The sequence below is a fragment of the Hyaena hyaena genome, unplaced genomic scaffold, assembly GCF_003009895.1.
Source record: "Hyaena hyaena isolate Hyena2069 unplaced genomic scaffold, ASM300989v1 scaffold_61, whole genome shotgun sequence".
NCBI lineage: Eukaryota > Metazoa > Chordata > Mammalia > Carnivora > Hyaenidae > Hyaena > Hyaena hyaena.
The window spans coordinates 1,274,670-1,295,091 of NW_024080693.1; the positions used below are offsets into that span (position 1 = coordinate 1,274,670).

At 45.7% G+C, this 20,422-nt stretch overlaps 1 protein-coding gene across 1 annotated transcript in view; it reads right to left on the reverse strand.

The window, feature by feature from the left end:
• Positions 1-425: 425 nt before the first annotated feature.
• The window catches only part of WDR88 (WD repeat domain 88), a 42,952-nt gene continuing 22,955 nt past the window's right edge, over positions 426-20,422 (reverse strand). The window contains exons 5-11 of the mRNA XM_039231897.1: positions 18,717-18,855; positions 17,153-17,282; positions 11,723-11,910; positions 9,678-9,760; positions 7,810-7,878; positions 2,487-2,579; positions 426-599 (exon numbers count right to left, since the gene is read on the reverse strand). Coding sequence (XP_039087828.1) covers positions 426-599; positions 2,487-2,579; positions 7,810-7,878; positions 9,678-9,760; positions 11,723-11,910; positions 17,153-17,282; positions 18,717-18,855 — 876 coding nt within the window. The remainder of the gene's footprint in view (positions 600-2,486; positions 2,580-7,809; positions 7,879-9,677; positions 9,761-11,722; positions 11,911-17,152; positions 17,283-18,716; positions 18,856-20,422) is intronic.

A 20,422-nucleotide genomic window follows, 5' to 3' on the forward strand; every position in this document is an offset into this window, starting at 1 on the left:
ACCCAGAGTGCCTTGTCACACAGCAGCCCCCTCCCCAGAGGGGTCCCCACACGTCTTCCTGTCATTTGACAAAGCCGGCCTCAGGAGCTGCAGCCGCTACCCTGGCTGCCTTGGGAGGCAACACCAGAGTCCAGAATGCATTCCAAAAATGAGACAAGAAACACCAGGACATACAGCTTAGAAGGAGAAAAATGCCTCTAGGATTCACACGCACGCTTGTTTTCTAAAGGAATCTAGATTTATTTGTCATGAAAACTAAAAGCCAAGTGTATGATTCCCACCCCACCCCCATACACTGGGGGGCCCTGGCCCAGTCTGAAATGCCTAACTGCCAAGAAGGGGCAATCGAGACAGGTCCCTTCAGAACCCCAAAACCTACATGACTGGTGACCTGTGCTCAAGTCAGTCAACAGGCCCAATGGCCATCAGTCATCTGTGGCCTGGCCGCACTCCCTTGTTAGGGAGTCTTCTTCTCTGGATGATGATGATGCCTCTGCCAACAAGTCTTTTGCATCCATCCGGCAGAACACGCATTTGGTGAGTGTTTCAGGAAAGATGTCACTTTCGTAGATGGAGAAAGGCCTGTCACATACTTCACACTGGCATGGAGTATTTAAAAAGAGCAAAAGGAAGTGCTGGTCAGAGGGGACCAAGGCGTCCGGTTAGAATTCTCCCACCAGATCCAGCCACCTGTGCCTGGGCCAACGCAAGAGCTCCCTCTCTTCTCTGCAGGCTTTAACCCCACAAGGGTGGAAATTGCAGGCCACCAAGAAAGAATGGACACAGGCTTCTCCCTCTCTCCCCCACTGCCAGGCTCATCCCTGGCCAAGGGAATGCTGGGGGCAGGAGCCACAAGCCACTCAAAGGTGGAGAGGACAGGGGGTGGGTATCTAACCCCATCCTCTGCCCTTTGCAGAGCACAACTGTGGGGGCAAAGGGCTATCCTAACACCCTGACACCCTGGCGACCTAACTTAAAAAGCCATGAGAAGCAAGTAGGCAAGATTTCTAAACCAGCAATTTTCCTGGATGATGAAGGTACTGAGAATCTTCCTCCATCTCTGAGCCTGTTTCTAGCCAAGGCACACAGAGAACAGTGGACAGAGTGGCACAGCTCACCCACTGTATCTGCTTCCCGTAAACAAGTGAGCAACACCATGGAGTGGGCCCTTAGGCCATGGGTAGAGGTCTCTCAGGGGTACCCACCACTGCACCAGTTCCATGCAAGATGGCATGACCCACCCTGGCCCTCCAAGCCCCTGCGCTTTGCCACCTTGGCCCACTCCAGGGCACTAAGTCCTGCAGGAGAGGCGGCCACACCCTACCCGGGGCAGGCCTTCTGGGAAATCTGGCTTCTCAGGTTTCTTATATTGATTTAGAGCAAGACAAATGCAGAGGGCTCATCTTTGGAACAGCTTCAAGTACGTCCCTTTCTTTTCTCTGTTTTGCAAGAAGGAAATTTGATCCTTCACCTACCTTATTCTAGAGCATACTTTCCCATGGCCCCACCCCAAAACAGGGCTCAGAGGAGGCAGTTCCTGGGTCCTGTCCCTGGCAGCTGGTGGAGGATATGGAAAAGCCCTGCTCTGCAGCTAGTCAGCTTCTAGGGCCAAAGGGCCAGTGTGGCCACACAGGCCGTGATGACCAGCTGGCCACAAAGACAAGGTCCATGTTGGTTCCCCCTGCCCTGCAATGCTGTTCCCAAATTAGTCATTTCCACTAAGAGGAGACAAGCCTAGGGGGCTCCAGGATTCTGAGGGAAGGAGGACGCAGAGCACGCAGCAGAGACTCCTCAAGCCTCTCAAAAGTGGCAACCCAGTGTCTATACTGCAAAGCCCCCACAGGGACTGGCCTCCAGTCCCCAGGGATAGGCTCTGTGGCCGACCCCAACTGCACCTGGTAAAGTAGATGTGTCCCCCCCTACCACCATGATCCTGCACCAGAGAAACACAGGCACCTGAGGGCACTGGGGGCCTGGCCAGTGGGCCTGCCGCTGAAGCATCGGAGGCTGATGCCACGTCCTGCTGTGTGCCCAGCCACTTCTCCTCTGACTCATTCCTCTCCTCAAACACCCTGGGGCTCACTCCTGCCTTGCAGTCTCCACACTGGCTCTTCCTCTGCTGGGACGTTCTTCCCCTGAACATCTGCATGGCTCACTCCCTCACCACCTTCAGGTCTTTGAACAAATGTCACCTCCTCAGTGACGTGTATCCTGACCACCCCGTGAAGTGGCCAGCACCTCCCGTTCCCCTTCCTGATGCTACTTTTCCCCAACTTACTGCCATGTGACCTACTGCAGTATTTTTCTTGCTTCTTTATTCATGGTCTCCTGATTTAGAACATAACTTCCCTCAGGGCAAGAATCTCAATCTGTTTGTTCATGGTTTTATCCCCAGTTGCCCAATTAATGTTTGTTTGAAGAATAAATTAATTTGTGGAGGAAACTAATGAACACCTTCACTGAGCTTAACATTACCCAATACCAACCTCTTTCACCTTTGAGCCCAGGGCCTTTTTGTACTTGATGACCAAAGGAATTTGGTCAATTTCTTCAATATTCCATAGTCTCATGGTCCTGTCCTACAACAAGTTAAACAGCAAAGCAGCAGTCATAAGCAGGGCTCCTTCATCTGGGAGTCCCCAGGAAGGCGCGTTGCATTCAGGTAAAGAATCTGACCCTGCAGAGGAGCACAAGTAGGGTCACCAACTGTCCTGGTTTCTCTAGGACCATCCCACCTCTACAACCACAAGTCCCACATCCCAGCAAACCCATTCCAGGGGGCAAGAAGTCTCACTTTTCAGCAATGGATGTGGAAGTTTGAGGGGAAAGGACAAAACCCATACAGTTGTCCCCAAAATAAGAGCTGAAAACAAAACTATTTTTAATGCCAAATGGATATACACCCACAGATTATCCATCTTCCATAGTTGCTGTCAGTCGTCCGTGATGCACAGTTCACGTTAAGTTCCTGGTAATGGGTCACCCATGAGGGTGATTCACTCCATGCGATGTGATTTAAGTATACAACTTAGCTGCTTCATAAGGGTGAGTGTTAACCGTCTGCCTTTGGTTTTACCGGCACAACTGTCGTGCTGTTTCAAGATATTGCTAATAAAATTTTTTCACATCATGAGTATTATGATCAGTTTTCTAAGAGCTCAGATCATGAAAGCGAGCATAATTACAAGACCAGTGCCAACGTGACGCAGACATCGTCAGAAGAGGAAGGTAAACAACTGTGTTTAATGATGGCTGGGCAGACACATAAAACTAGATTGGGGGCAGGAGCAAGGTGGTAAATAACCAGAACAAACCCCTCTGCAGGATATGAGGGAAAGAATTTGCTATTGGGTATGGGGAAGAGAATGTGGAAGTACATGTGGACACAGAGTCTCACAAGCCTGGAATGAGGTGGGCAAGTTCTAAACAGTTTTTTTCATATCCCAAAAAGACACCAATGTGAAGGAAAATGAAATGTTAGGCATCCACACTGGAAAAGAAGTAAAACTATCTCTATTTGAAGATTACATAACCTTGAATATAGAAAACCTTAAAGAATCAACCAAAAAACTATTAGAGCTAACAAATAAGTTCAGTAGGGTTGCTGGATACAAAATCAATACACAAAAACCTATTGTACTTTTATACACTTGCAATGGACACTCTGAAAGTGCAACTAAATAAACAATTCCATTTAGAATCACATCCAAAAGAAGGAAATTTCTACAAATAATTTTAATAAACCTTATAGACCAAAAACTAAAAAATATTGTTGAAACAAACTAAAGATGTAAATAAATAGAAAGATATCTCATGTTCATAGATCAGAAAAAGGCAGGGGCACCTGGGTGGCTCAGTTGGTTAAGTGTCAAACTTTGGCTCAGGTCATGATCTCACAGTCTGTGAGTTCGAGCCCCATGTCAGGCTCTGTGCTATCAGCTTGGAGCCTGGAGCTCGCTTCAAATTCTGTCTCTCTCTCTGCTCCTTCCCTGCTCCATCTCTGTCTTTGTCTCTCAAAAACGAATAAACATTTAAAAAAAATTTTTTTTAAAGGTAGTGTGGTAGAATTGAGAAACTAAATAAAACCTCACATTTATGGTCAGTGGACTTTTGGCCAGGGTGTCAAGATCTAAAACAATGAAACTCATAGGAGAAAACATAGGGGTAAATAGTGGTGACTGAAGATAAGACAACGGTTTCTTAGATCTGACACCAAAAGTACAGGCAACAAAATTTTTTTAAAAATAGGAAAACTGGACTTGATCAAAATTAAAAATTTGTGCTTTGAAGAACACACGTCAAAGAAGCAAAGATCTATGAATGGCCAATAAGCACATGAAAAGATGCTCAACGTCATTAGCTATTAGGGAGATGCAAGTTAAGACTACAAGACACCACTTCACAACCATTAGGATGACCACAGTCAAAAGAAAGATGATAGCAAGACTGAGGAGACTGTGGAGAAATTGGAAGCCTCCTGCACTTCTGGTGGGAAAATAAGAGGGTTCAGCACTTTGGAAAGTTGTCTGGCAGTTGTTGAAGGGCTTAAACATACAGAGCTACCATTGTGACCCAGAGGCTCCTCTTCGGGGTTACACCGGAAAGAATACAACACAAGTGTTCCCACAGAAACTTGTTCATGGACACTCATAGCAGTATTATTTACAATAGCCAAAAGGCAAAAAGAACCATTCCCATCAACTGATGGAATAAAATGTGATATATCCATATAATGGAATATGATTCAGCAGTAAAAAGAAATTAAATACGTACTTCTACATGTTACCACATGAATAAATCTTGAGAACATTATGCTAAGGGAAACAAACCAGTCACAAAAGGCCATATATTGTACAATTACATTTAAACGAAAGGTCCATGATAGCAACATTAGAAACAATAATAGAATAAATAAACAGTAAAACAAAAATAGATTCATGGTCCTAGATAACACAATGAGACAAAAAAGGAAATAAAAGGTATACAGACTGGGAAAGAAGCAATAAAACTGCTTTTGTTCATAGATGATATGATGGTCTATGTAGAAGATACAAAAGAATCAACAAAAGAGTTCTTGGAATTAAGAAGTGCTCAAAACAGAGTTGCAGGATACAATGTTAATATACAAAAGTCAACTGCTTTCTTATATACTAGCAATGAACAGCTGGAACTTTGAATTAAAAGCACAGTACCATTTACATTAGCCACCCTCCCACACCAAATGAAATCCTTATGTATATTTCTAACAAAATATATAAGATCTATATGAGAAAAACCATGAGACCTTTCATGACTATGAAGATTCAATATTGTCAAGATGTCAGTTCTTCCCAATCTGATGTATATATTCAATGCAACCCAATAAAAATCCCAGCGAGTTATTTTGTGGATATTGACACACTGATTTCCAAAGTTTTTATGGAAAGGCAAAAGGTCCTCTTGAGGAACAAAGAGCGAGGACTGACACCACCCAACTTCAAGACTTATGGTAAAGCAACAGTTATCAAGACACTGTGGTATCGGTGAAAGAATAGATAGATCATTGGCACAGAATGGAGAGTGCAGAAATGGACCCACCTAAATATAATCAGCTGCTTACCAAAAAAGGAAAGGGAATACAATGGAAAAAATTTCTTTTCTACAAATGTTACTTGAACAACTGAGTATCTGCATGCAAAAAAAAAAAAAAAAATCTAGGCACAGACTCTACATCCTTTATGAAACTTAACTCAAAATGGATCACAGACCTAAATGCACGTTTCTAAAACTTCTAGGAAAAAATCTAGATGACCTTGGGTTTAGCAATGACTTTCAGTTATAACGTCACAGACCTATCCATGAAAGAAATAACTGATAAACTCCACTTCATTAAAATTAAAATTTTCTGCTCTTCAAAAGCCACTGTCAAGAGAATATAAAGAGAAGCTATAGACTGAGAGATAATATTTGCAAAAGATATATCTGATAAAGGACTATTTTTTTTTTAAAATTTTTTAATGTTTTATTTATTTCTAGGAGAGAGAGAGAGACAGCGTGAGCAGGGGAGGGTCAGAGAGAGAGGGAGTCACAGACTGAAACAGGCTCCAGGCTCTGAGCTGGCAGTCAGCACAGAGCCCGATGCAGGGCTCGAACTCATGAACCGCGAGATCATGACCTAAGCGAAAGTTGGACGCTTAACCGACTAAGCCACCCAGGCGCCCCGATAAAGGACTATTATTAAAAATCTACAAAGAACTCTTAAAACTTAACAATAAGAAAACAAAGAACCCAATTAAAAATGGACCAAAGAGGGGTACCTGGGTGACTCACTCAGTCGATTAAGCGTCCAACTTTGGCTCAGGTCAGGATCTTGCAGTTTGTGAGTTCGAGTCCTGAATCAGGCGCTGTGCTGACAGCTCAGAGTCTGGAGCCTGCTTCAGAGTCTGTGTCTCCCTCTCTGTCTGTCCCTCCCCCAGTTGCACTCTGTGTCTCTTTCTCTCTCTCTCTCTCTCCCTCCAAATTATTTATTTGTTTTAAAATTTAAAAAAAAGAAATAAACATTTTAAAAAGTTAAGTCTTACATTTATGTATCTTAAGCATCCACAATAATATAGTGTATAAAACTAAGGGGTGCCTGGGTGGCTCAGTTGGTTAAGCATCTGACTTTGGCTCAGGTAATGATCTCACCGCAGTTCATGAGTTCAAGCCCCTGCGTCAGGCTCTGTGGTGACGGCTCAGAGCCTGGAGCTTGCTTCTGATTCTATGTCTCCCTCTCTGCCCCTCCCCTACTTGTGCTCTGTCTCTGTCTCTCTCACAAAAATAAACAAACATTTAAAAAAATTTAAATATCCAACGAAGACTTTTTATAAAGTCTAAATAAATTGCTGCATTATAAGACAAACATTATAAAGCATTTTATTTTTCTTCAACAGATTTGTTTAATTAGTCCCACTAGTAATTACTACTAATTGCTGCTATTAAGTAGTCCAATTATTATTGCTTCAATAATAGCATTTATGTAACAGAGAAAGAAAAACACAGAATGAGACATAATTTCAAATAAACATTCACTTTTCATACTTTGGTTTGCACTTTTAATTTTTTCTAGCTTTACTGAGATATAGTTGCCATAATCATTTTTCATATTTTTAGGTTAAAATAAGAACACACAGGCACAGAACTTGGATGATGTATTATATTATTATGGTATTTGGGTCAGGTGTGGCGGTATGTGGGCTGGCGGGCTTGCTAGTAAGAGAGCCTACTCACGGTAGGCAGAGTGTTGCCCACAGTCCCATAGGCCTAGAAACCCCCAGACTATAGAACGATGTGGCTCTAAGAAAGATGGGGGAGGGGGGCAAGTTGGGACACCCACTTCTCTTGTACTCACATCTGAAGGACAGGCCCTGGGGATACCCTGGGCTAGCTGTCATGTGCCCTTGGCATGGGGATTCCAGGACATAGTGATGCAGAAAGGGAAGACCCGCCTGGGACCTCAGGGTGGTCTTTGCTCCTTGCCAACGAGCTGGCGCCTTCCCCGCCTCAGCCCCCTGTTGGCTCCATCACTCACGGGTCTGGGGAGGCCCTTGCTCCAACCAAGCTCAGAGGTCAGTGGTTGCAGACACAGAAATACCTGGCGAGTCCCCGCAGGAGCAGACGCGAGGACCTGCTTTCCCCGTTCCCAGCAGCTCCCGGATGAGGGTGGCCCGGCCAGGGGCGGTCCTCACGGGGAGCCAGCCCAGGGGTTTTGCTGGACAACAACACTTCTGTTAACACAAGTTCTCACAAATGTGAGAGAGTTTAAGTTACTCAAAGGTTGGCCATTTTTACCTTCGAAGCAGACAGGACCCATTTCTTGTTGTTGCTAATGGCAACGTCTGTCACCCAGTCACTATGGCCCTGAAGGAAAAAGAATAGAATGTTAACAAGGACCTGGAGGAGAAACCTTGGGGAACGCAACAAAAACAGAAAACACAAAGTCGGGACCCCAGAGATGCATCCATTTAAGAGCAACTACTTGTGTTTCCCTGATGTCACCGGTGACATTTAGAGTGGAGCAGAAAGTGTTGAGGTTGAGGACGCACGCGTATGTTACTGCACCGTGTGTGCGTTGCTAAAGTAGTACTCTGGAGTTTAGCAGGACGGAAGGAAAACGACTGTATTCCCAGCTGGTCCCAGAGCACCTCTTGCAGGTTTTTGTTCGCATTCTTTGTTCCGGGAAAGAGCGCTCCTATTGGAGGTCCTGTTAGTGAGGGGGCTTTTGCTTCAAGTAACTGCAAACCTATCCACAGTGGCTCAGGCAAACCGGGGGTCATTTTCCTCAGGTAAGAAGGAGCTCAGAGGAGACAGGTACCATCGCCTGTTCAGACCCTGAATGATGTCAGGGCTCTGCATCAGCATCTTTATCGCTCTTTGGCCTTCCCCTGACAGAAAGAGGTGGAAGGGGAAGCAATGTGGTATATGGTATATGTGTATATATGTGTATATGGTATATGGCATATGTATATGTATTATGTATATGTATATGGTATATCTATATGGTACATGTATATGGTACATGTATGTGGTATATGTATATGTATTATGTATATGTATATGGTATATCTATATGGTACATGTATATGGTATATGTATATGGTATATGTATGTGTATATGGTTGGAGAAAAGAGAACAAGAGAGAAATAAAATTCCTGTGCAGAACAAAAGGACAGGAGCTTAAGGGTGGGAAGAATATAGGAGAGAGAACAGAACAACCAGAAAGGGAACAAAGGGACTTTAGGACACACGGATGTTGAACATTCAGTTCTAAGGTGCTAATTTGCTGTGATGTAAACTCCCTTTGCCTCCCCCAAAACCCTTGGAGAAGAGGACTCAAGAGATACCAGCCCTGGTAGCCTGAATGTTGTGGTGATCAAGGGGACACATTTGGGCCACAGGGAACAGAGGGTCCAAAAGTCATGGATGCAACCATTCGCAGCGAAACCATGAGACCACAAGACCAGGGAGGATGCAGATATCTTGGGGTAGGAGGCACCTGGCACAGAGGCACTTCTGCAGCCGATCCTGGGACTGCCTAACCTCTGGATTCTTGCTGTGTGGGACAATCCCTGCCCTTATTATAGAGCCACTTTGCACTGAGTCTCCTCTAACTTATGGGCAAAAGCACTCAGCCGGTCCCACCATTTTGGAGTCCGTTACTTTCTGTGTATGCTTCCTTATGGCCCTATCTGTAGTCATTTCCGTAGTCCTCAGAAACTTTTCCACCTCTGGGTTTTAGCATTTGCTGTCACATTTGCCTGGAATGCCCTTCCCCAAGATCCTCATTCACCCGGTCTTCCTTTGCCATCAAGTTCTCAGATCGTATGCCGCCTTCTCCAAGAAGCCCTCCCACCGTGGATTACTCCTTGGGGTCTATTTCTGTCACATCACCCTGTTGTGGTTTCTCTGTCTCACTCGCCACTGTCAATGATTTGTTTGTTGGTGGTGTCACCTCCAGCGGGGACATCGTGGTCTACTCCTTGGGGTCAATTCTGTCACATCACCCCGTTGTGGTTTCTCTGTCTCACTCATCACTGTCAATGATTTGTTTGTTGGTAGTGTCACCTCCAGTGGGGACATCGTGGTCTGTCTCACCCATGGCTGTCTCCCCAGCACCCAGCACCCAGCATGATCCTCTATTTGATGCTGACATTGGTACCTTCAAGGAGAGCTTCCGGTAGCCTTCTCCCACATCCCAGATAGCCACAGTCCTGTCGAACCCTCCAGACACGAGAAAAGAGGCTACAACACAAAATGATAAAGTTTCACGGGGTGGAAGGGGTCATCTCCCCCAGCCATCTCCTTCTTCCTTCAGTGAGGCCAAAGTGGGCTGAGGAGACATTTGTGAAGGGCCACTATGATTCACTCTAAGGACACTACAACCCCTTCTTGGTGTGGCTCAATGTGTCCCAACCAGTTACAGTCAATTCTCAGCACTCACAGCAATGATGTTCTGTAAAGCCATCACAAACACTGAATTAGTTAACAGTGAACGAGTTCTCCTAGGGAACACACAGGGTCAGGTTCCTATGAGCCTATGGTCACGCCATTTCATTAACTGCTCAATACATCACCTTGCTTTATGTCTGCTTCTGTTTAAACACACTTTATTTGATACATATTGTTTATTCATTAGCATTAAATTCACGGCCATCAGTGCTACAGCTCATGCCTGAACCAAGCTTAACTAATACATGTGTTTTCCTTGTAAGGCACGTCACCGCCTTCTTGCACTTAGGTACACTGGACAGCAAGCACTGCAGCACTGTGCTTGGGGGCTTTTTAAATAGCAAAGTCACCAAAAAAAAAAAAAACCCACAAAATGCAAAATAACTGGGTGCTAAAGAGACCACAAAACGGACACCTTCCAATATGATACCTGAAGTAAGGATGTAGAGGCTTGTCTTGTTCAACCTCAGCTGGGAATGTGTGCATAGGTAACTCACACTTTTCACAGGTCTGTGCATGTCCATAATCCACGCGGCCTCACAGAAGTGCCCCAAGTATGGATTTAGAGTCACAAAGAAGTTTTACCCAATGTGCTAATTCACAAGTACGGAATGCGTGAATAGTGATGATGGACTGCATGCAAGTCTGAACCCCCAAAACAAGGACGGAAGCTGGTGGGACACCTCCTAACGGGGTCTGACTCCCACAGACACTGCTTGTGAAGAGGAAGAGTTGTTCAAAGGCACCCCAGCATCTCTCGAGCCAGGCCCTGATTGCTTCTGGGCTGGCTGTGTGCCTCTGAAACACAGAGTGAGCTCCACTCCCCACAAGAATGGAGGAGTCAAACGTTTGGTGCCTGAGTGTCAAGAGCCGTCACTTCCCTCACTGAGGCTAGTGGCCTAAGGCTGCTTCCTGTCCTCACCCCTGTTTGCATCTATGCCCCTTTTTTGGCAAAAACTTCCCAATTGCCCTTGGGAAAACACCCCTCACATACTTAGTCCCTCTGGTCAGAGGGTACCGACTAGGAAATGTAGCTGGGGGGAGGGGCAAGTCACTTACACCTAGCCAATCAGAGCCTCTCGGCCCCTGCTGAAGTGATTGGTAGAGATGGGTGTGTGTCCCAAGCTGAGCCAATGAGAGACTTTCCCGGGACTTGTGCTGGTACATCAGAAAGAAGGATCTCTCTTTGGGGCACCTGGATGGCTCAGTTGGTTAAGCCTCCAGCTCTTAGTTTCAGCTTAGGTCTGGGTCTCATGGGATTGTGGGATCGTGCCGCGCATCAGGCTCTGTGCTGACAGCGTGGCGCCTGCTTGAGATTCAGTCTCTTCTCTCTTCCCACCCCTCGCTCATGCTCTCTCTCAAAATAAATAAATAAACTTTGAAGAAGTAGGAGGAGGAGGAGGAGGAGAAGGAGAAGAAGAGGAGGAGGAGGAGAAGGAGGAGGAGAAGGATCTCTCTTCCTCCAGGATTGGCTCCCTAACAGCACTGGCTGAGTGTCTGGACCCAGCCATGCCTACTCTTGGACTCTTGGGCGTTACTAAAAATCTTTGGCAGCTAAGCCACATTTAAGCTGAGTCTCTGTTACTTGCAAACTTGTACCTATGAATGTGTCTCTTGGCTTTTTTGTTCCCACTGAGAATAAATCCACTCTCGCCATTGGCATCACTGGAACTTGCCTCTCTATACTGAGGAAAGTCCCTGTGCATGGAACAGAGGACACCTGCTCTAGTGCTCTGACACGTGTTGATTACTCACTGTCTCTGGCAAAGTGGCAGGAGCTCACAGAACCTTCATGGCCTTTCATCAGAGTCACACAGGCTCCGCAGTTTCGAAACTCCCCCGTATGGACATTCCATATTTTTAGGGTTTTATCCCAAGAGCTTGTACACAGGAAATGGCCACTGGAGGTAAAACAGCAGTTAGAGATCGCACTGGAATGCGCCCTGAAACACAGATGGAAGGGTGTGCTCATTAGCATGACATGCCTGGAGGATTTGAGGATGCATCTGAGGGGAGGGGAGGAGCATTGGAGCGGACCCCCTGTGACCCTAACGGACCTCATTGCTTCCGTCACTGCCTACCGTGCTCCAGATCTTAATTGCTCTGTATCACACTATTTCAGGATTTCTCAGTCATGACAATACTGACATTTTGTGCTCGGTAAATCTTTGTGGTAAGCACATTGTAGAATGCCTAGCAGCATCCCTGGGCTCTACCCACCAGATTCCAGTACCTCCTCTACCCAGCTGTGACAATTAAAAATGTCTCCTGATGTTGGCAAATTGTCCACTGGGGAAGAAAATTGCCCCTGGTTGAGAACGACAGCACTACTAGAGCTACCTGAGACTTGAGGAAAAGAGCAACTGAAAATCTGTTAGCGGTGGTTAACAGAAGAACAGCCCTTCAGGTTTGGAACTGGCCCACACTTACCAGGTGGCTTTCTCTTGCTCACTCTCCACTGCCTTCTCCCCAAGACACAGAGGTGTGGCTCCTCTCCCTGGTCCTCCTCCCCCACCCCTCACTTACCACCTCCTCCTTCCCAACTACTCCCTCTTTTTTTCTCTCCCTCTCTCCTCATCTGTCTTCAGTATCATTAAAGCATCTCTTAATATTGTGCATTTAATTAATAAAGTTTTGACTTATCCATTCTCAATTTTTATATGTCTTTTTTAAGAAGGGTGGGGGATCTGTCAGAATTTTGCTATTTCTGTTGTCTGTGATCCTCAAAGTATTTTCCCCATGAATCTCATCCTCTGTTGTAAACAGTTTTCGAGAGAACCTATAAACATAAACGAGCCTACTACATCTCTGAGTAGCCTGGGTCATAAAATCCAAGAAAGCTTGGAAAAAACTGTTTTCTAGAGCTCAGTTCAGAGTTTTGGACTGTGTTTCAGTTCTTTGTAATGCACAGACTAAGATCAAAGGAGACAAAAATGTCAACTTCCCAAGGTGTCCAGGGTAAAACATTCCAAATCCCTGTGGCTGTTAGGCTAAGAATCATCCCAGCATTGGGGCACCTGTGTGGCTCAGTCGGTTGAGCATCCGATTTCGGCTCAGGTCATGATCTCATGGTTTGTGGGTTCGAGCCTCGCATCAGGCTCTGTGCTGACAGCTAGCTCAGAGCCTGGAGCCTGCTTCAGATTCTGTGTCTCCCTCTCTCTCTGACCCTCCCCTCATCACTCTCTCTCTCTCTCTCAAACATACATATATACATACAAATTAATTAAGTAAAGAAAGAAAAACATTTAAAAAAAGAGATTATGTCTGAAATTGTACCAAATTTGGCAAAAGACATAAACCTTCAGATTCAAAAAGCTAAATGAAACTTAAGTAGGATAAAGTCAAAGAAATCTACACCCTGACACATTATAATTAAACTTCTAGTGCAAATCTTGATCTTGGGATTGTGAGTTCGAGCCCTACATTGGCGGTCATGAGTTCGAGCCTCAAACTAGGAGTAGGGATTACTGAATTAAAGGGGTACCTGGGTGACTCAGTGAGTTAAGTGTCCAACTCTTGATTTCAGTTCGGGTCATGATTTCACATTGTGGAGCCTGCTTGGGATACTCTCTCTCTCTGTGTCTCTCTCTCTGTCTCTCTCTCTCTCTGTCCCTCTCTGCCCCTTCCCCCACTTCAAAATAATAAACTTAAAAAAATTAAATTAAATAAATACATCATTAAACTTCTGAAAACTTAAGACAAAGAAAAAATCTTGAAAGTGGCAAGAGAGAAATGGCACCTTACCTATAGGAGAAAAACAATTTGAATGGCAGTGGATTCTTCACCAGAAACCATGAAGATCAGAAGAAAGTGACATAAGGGGCGCCTGGGTGGCTCAGTCGGTTAAGCATCCAACTTTGGCTCAGGTCATGATCTCATGGTTTGTGGGCTCGAGCCCCACATCAGGCTCTGTGCTGACAGCTAGCTCAGAGCCTGGAGCCTGCTTCAGATTCTGTGTCTCCCTCTCTCTCTGACCCTCCCCTGTTCATGCTGTCTCTCTCTCTCTCTCTCAAAAATAAATATTTAAAAAAATTAAAAAAGTGGGGCGCCTGGGTGGCTTAGTCGGTTGGGCGTCCGACTTTTGCTTAGGTCATGATCTCGCGGTTTGTGGGTTTGAGCCCCGCATCGGGTTCTGTGCTGACTGCCAGCTCAGAGCCTGGAGCCTGTTTCAGTCTGTGACTCCCTCTCTCTCTGACCCTCCACTGCTCACGCTGTCTCTCTCTCTCCTAGAAATAAATAAAACATTAAAAAAAATAAAATCTCTAAAAAAAAAAAAAAAATAAAAAAAAAGAAGAAAGTGACATGACAGATTTAAAATATTGAAAGAAAAAAACCCCGTCAACCCCGATTTTTATATCCAGCAAAAGTATCCTTTAGGACTGAAACAGGAATCAAGACATTTTCAGATTAAGGAGAAGTAAGATATTTGTTGCCCTCAGAAAGCAACAAATTCTTTTGTTACCCTAAAAGAATAGCTGAAAGGAATTTTTCTAAACAGAAAGGAAATGGGGAAAGAAGGGAACTTGGGCCATCAAAAAGAAAAACAGAACATGGTAGGCAAAAGTATGGGTAAATACAATAGACTGTTCTTCTCTCTTGAGTTTTCTTAATTATGTTTGACATCTGAAGCCCCCCCAAAAAAATCATTTATTTATACTTACTCCCTATAAGCTTCCAAATCGGTTGAGACTATGAATTTTGAAAATCCTCTAGCAAGCCCAGCTATATAATTTGCATGGCCCAGTGCATAATTAAAATGCAAGGTCCCAATGGCTATTCACAACAGCCAAAAGATAGAAGCAACTCAGGCATCAGATAAACAACAGATAAACAAACGAGGTCTCTACATACAATGAAATATTGTTCTATCATAAAAAAGGAATGAAGTTCTAATACATGCTACATGGGTGAATTTTACAAAAGGATGCTAAATGAAAGAAGCTAGACACAAAAGGACAAACAAAGTATGATTGCATTTGTACAGAACATGCAGTACAGGCAGGTTCACAGAAAAGAAAGCAGAATAGAGGTTACCAGGCGCTGGGGTGGGAGCGAGTGGGGAATTATGGTTTAGTGGACAAGGGGTTCCTGTCTGGGTAATGAAAGAGGTAATGAAAGACAGTGGGGATGGTTACACAAGATTGCAAATGTAATGAATGCCAGTGATTAACTTTAAATGGTTAAAATGAAATTTTTACTTTATGTATAGCTTACCACAACTTAAAAATTAATCATGTGATATCCCGCAAGCCACTATTCACATGAAATGGGCGAATTCTCTGATGTGTGAGTTATATCTCAGTAAAACTGTCAAGAGAGAAAGAGAGGCAGGAAGGGAAGGGGAAAGTGATGATTCTGGGGAAACTCAATGGCTACAAGACAGGTAGGAGAGATTTTTTTTCACTATATATCCATTTGTTCCTTTTTAATTTTGTACCGCGCTCCATGTTTTGCATCTTCAAAAAGTAAGTTAACATATTTTTGAAATAAAAGCACACAAGGTCCCTTGTTCAAAAACTAAGAATTTAAGGAAGTTGACAGCAGAGCATTAAATCAGGTGTGGGGTCCTGTGTAACTTCACAGGTTGCAGCCCTGTCACCTGCACCAAGAATCTTTGCCTCTATATTTTCTTGCTAAAAATTACATTTCCAAAAAAAACTCATACGTTTGGGTTGATCAAGAATACCAATAGGGGCTCCTGGGTGGCTTAGTCAGTTAAGCGTCCAACTTCGGCTCAGGTCATGAGCTCACAGTTTGTGAGTTCGAGGTCTGCCTCAGGCTCTGTGCTGACAGCTCAGAGCCTGGAGCCTGCTTCAGATTCTGTGTCTCCCTCTCTCTCTCTCTGCCCCTCCCCTGCTCACAGTCTCCCTCACTCCCAAAAATGAATATCTTAAAAAATAATAAAATACAAATTTTAAATACCAATATAGGGGCACCTGGGTGGCTCAGTAGGTTAAGCATCTGACTCTTGGTCACGATCTCATGATTCGCAGGTTCGAGTCCCGCATCAGGCTATGCGCTAACAGCATGGAGCCTGCCTGGGATTCTCTCTCTCTCTCTCTCTCTGCTCCTCTCTTATTCTCTCTCTCTCTCTTCTCTCCCCCATCCCTTTCTCTTGAAATAAACAAAGAAACCTGAAAAAATTACCAGTAAACATTTTGCTTCTTTCCCTTTCCACCCGCATGGGGAAAACAGAACGGAATGGACTATGACACTTGCCCAAAGCCAGATCTGCGGCCCCCTCTGCTGTCTGCGCCCCAACGCGCACTGTGCTAAGGAAGCGTCCCACAGCGCCCCCAGCAGGTTTCCACCAGAGTCACTCTCAGTAGCGGAGCACGTGCTGAGCACTGATCATGTGGCCTGCGCGCTAAGGCCCTGCAGGTGTTATCTCGCTCAGATCTCACCTCTACTCGGTCTGCAAGTGAGGACACTAAGGCCCAAGGTCACACAGGATATGGACCTGCATGCTCTTTTTTTTTTTTCTTTTAAGCTTTAATGTTTTTATTCATTTTTGAGAGACAGAGCTAGCGGAGGAGGGGCAGAGAGAGACAGGAATCTGAAGTGTGTTCCAGGCTCTGAGCTGTCAGCACAGAGCCGGGCGCACACTCAAACCCACGAACCATGAGATCATGACCTGAGCCAATGCCGAACAGTTAACCGACTGAGCCACCCAGGCACCCCTGAACATGCACACTCTTAACTCCTGGCCGGACCCACCATGGGGTTCAGCCCCGCCCCGGCCAGCGAGGCTCCTGATTGGGCAGAGCAGGCAGGGTGCCGGGGCATATATGCATTCTGGGATCCTGACTCCGGGGCCGCTGGAGAGGACTAGCCCCTACGCAGGTCCTGGATTATCAGATCTTCCCATTTCACAGGAGACGCTGGAGATTCACATTTATGAGGGAGGGGGGCGGAGCTCTGCACAATGTTTTCCAGCATTGGCTCCATTGGAAACAAATTGAGGCCTGTCCCCGCCCACGAGCCGCAGCTAGTGGTGCCAGCCCCACCCCCACCCCACCCCCACCCCCCGCCTCCCTCCTTCACTTTCCCCATCTCCAGCCTCCTCTGGGCACCTGTGAGCAAGCTGGAAGTGCCCCATGTGGCCAGGGTGTGCAGGCCAAATCCAGAAGGGCCCCAATGGGGATCCAGCCCACCTCTCTGCTGCAAGATGGGGCCCCTACTCACTTGGTGATGGTGAGCAGTGTGGCCTGGGATGTAATATCCCAGATCTTGATGCTTTTGTCCAATGAGACGGAAGCCACCTTCTGGCTGTCGGGGTCAAAGCAGCATGCCGTGAGGGAGCGGCTGTGATGATCTGAGGCACAGGGAAAGCGGCTTGTCACCCGGCATTCCACATTCCCGGCCACGAGCCCCGCGTGGCCCGGAGGCTCACGCCACCTCCGCCAAGGGCGACAGTATTACAGAAACACAATTCCGGTTTCACGAGGGACTCCTCGCTTGCACAGACATGTCCCAGGCACCTACTCTGTGCCAGGCCGAGAACAAGAAGCATGAACAGAGCAAGCAACAACCCACGGTGGGTCAGGGGCCACCAGACAGGTGTGCGGTGGGTCACGGTTCCTGGCCAACAGAAGGCTGGCCCAGCCCCGACAGGTCGAGGAGGGGCGCTGAGAGTTAGCAGGAGAAACAGAATGGCAAGAGGGCTCCCCGCGGAAGGAACAGGCCCAGGCCTGGAGGTCGGACAGGGCGTGGAGAAGTGTGAGGGTCTGGCCAGAACCTGGACAGGGTGGGGGGGCAGAGTATAAGAGGACACAGGAAGGGGAGGGACAAGCCATGTGGCAGTGCCCACGCCACAGGTCCCTGCTGATAAACACAATCACAAGATGCACATGGGAAGTAGGACTGGGGTGTGCCCGCACACACACACGTGCCCACACACACTCACAGAGATGGGAAAGGCCACCCAGCAATGTGTTGTTCCTAACAGACACCCCCGTGGAGGAGACAGGACATACACAGCAGCCTTTCACTTTTACTTTACATACTTACCAAATGTTTTACATAGATTACATATTTGTTAATGTTTTATTTTGAGATAACTGTCCACTCACATGCCCTTGTGAGGAATAATACTGAGTGATTCTGTGGGCCCATCACCCATTTCCCCCCAATAGAAACACCTTGAGTAACTATTGCACAGTATCACGACCAGAAAAGTGACATGTGATGATTATTATCTTTATATATATTTTAAAGTTTATTTATTTGAGAGAGAGAGAGACAGCACATGTGCAGGGGAGAGGGAGAGAGAGAGGGGGGCGGGAAGAGAATCCCAAGCAGGGTCGTGCTGTCAGCACCATGCCAGACGCGGGGCTTGATCCCACGAACCGTGAGATCATGACCTGAGCTGAAATCAAGAGTCAGACACTCAATTGACTGAACCATCCAGGTGCCCCTTTTATCTTTATATTTAAAAAAAAAATACGTATGAAAACATTATAAAGGCTGAGCCTCCACTCAATACAAGACTGGCTTTAAAAGTCTGCACGACATTGGAACAGAATGCTTTTTCATTTATTACAAACAAGGGGTTAATCGGAAAAGCCTTAACGGATGAGAACCAGTCCTAGTTTTAACTGCTGGTTTTCAACCAATGAGTGTCTATCTTGTAATGATGTGGCTCATTGTAGCTTCACCAAATAAGGCAGTCAAAAGTCACTGTCAGTCAAGTGACAAGCAGCTGCTACCACCACAGACAGAACGGAGCAGGGAGCCCATGCAAACTCACTTTTGATGTGTGACACCGTGGTGGCATTTTCCGCATCTGTTATACAGATTCCGCGCTCCGAGTCCAAGGCGGAGACTACGTATTTGCCATCAGGAGAACACTTACAGGAGGCTATGAAGGTCTCATGATTGATCTTCCACTGAATAGGGCGACAATCAAAAGGTGGATTTGCTCTAGCCCGGTTGTCCAGTGGAACTTTCTGTGATGACAGAAATGTTCCATCCAGGCGCTATCAGATATACTCATCTCTGGCCACATGTGGCCATTGAGTACTTGTGATGGGCTAGTGCAGATAAGGAACTGAATTTTTAAGTGTGTTTAGTTTTAACTAATTAAATTAGTAAATGCAATTCATCAAGCTGTGTCCAGGACAGAGGGAAAAGGACGGGGAGGGTACCTAGTGGGACTGGCAGCAAGGTTCTAGTAAGGGCCAGCTTTACCCCTGTTTCGTTTGGCAAACAAGTGTTTATTGAGTATCTGCCATCTGCCGCGCACTATGGACAAGACACTACAGCCCAGCCTCTTGAGCATCTCACAACCCCTTGGGACAGGCTGGCCCCAAACCCCAAAAGGGGACACTGAGCTGCTCCACATTCTTGGAAAGGAGGATCTCTCTGTATGTTATGAATTATGGTATTGCCATAGCGACAGTTTTAAAAGATGCCCACAAATTCTTTGACAGTCCTCCCTCCAAAAGGTGGAGCCTAATTTCCCACCCCTTGAGTATGGACTGGACTTGGTGACTCACTTCTAACGAGTTGAATATGGCAGAAGTGACCCCGTGTGACTAAGTCCTAAAAGAAACCATGGCTTTCTCCTTGCTCTCTCTTGGATCACTTACTCTGAGGGAGTAAACTCGAGCAGCCCTATGGGGACACCCAAGTGGAGAAAAACTGAGGGCTCCTGCCAAAAGCCATGTGAGTGCACCATCTTGGAAGGAGGTCCTTCAGCCCCAGTTAAGCCTTCAAATGACAGTAACCCCAGATGACATCTTAACTGTGACCTCATAAGAAACTTGAACCAGGGGCGCGTGGGTGGCTCAGTCAGTTAAGCGTCTGACTCTTGATTTTGGCTTAGGTCATGATCTCACAGTTCGTGAGTTCAAGCTCCACATCAGGCTCTGCGCTGATAGCATGGAGCCTGCCCGGGATTCTCTCTCTCTCTCTCTCTCTCTCTCTCTGCCCTTCCTCTGCTCTCTCTGTCTCTCAAAATAAATAAACTTTAAAAAAATTTTTTTTAAATAAGAAACTTGAACCAGAACCACCCAGCTAAGTAGCTTCTAGATTTCTGACTGTCAAGCTAAGTTTTGGCCTAATTTGTCAAGTAGTCATGGAAAATGGATTCGGCTCTAGAGTTGTCACGTGGCATGGATCACTTGTGCAACAAAAATAAATAAAAGTACCATAAAGAAGTCTAAAGAAGAAAAAGAAAAGCATCTCAAATAGAAAACCTTGCTAGAGACAAGAGCTAGAAACTTACAAGAGAAGACATAAACGTTTGGAAAAATGCTCAAAGTCAGGAGTAATCAATATTCGTCTCATTTTCCATCTACCCAAATTGGCTAAAAAAATTTTTTTTTAAATCATGTTATCTGACATGTAAGAGGGTGAGCTCTCTTCCAGCACCTCAGATATGAGTTGGCACAGATATCTAGATGACAATTTTTATTTTTTATTTTTTTATTAAAAAATTTTAAATGTTTTATT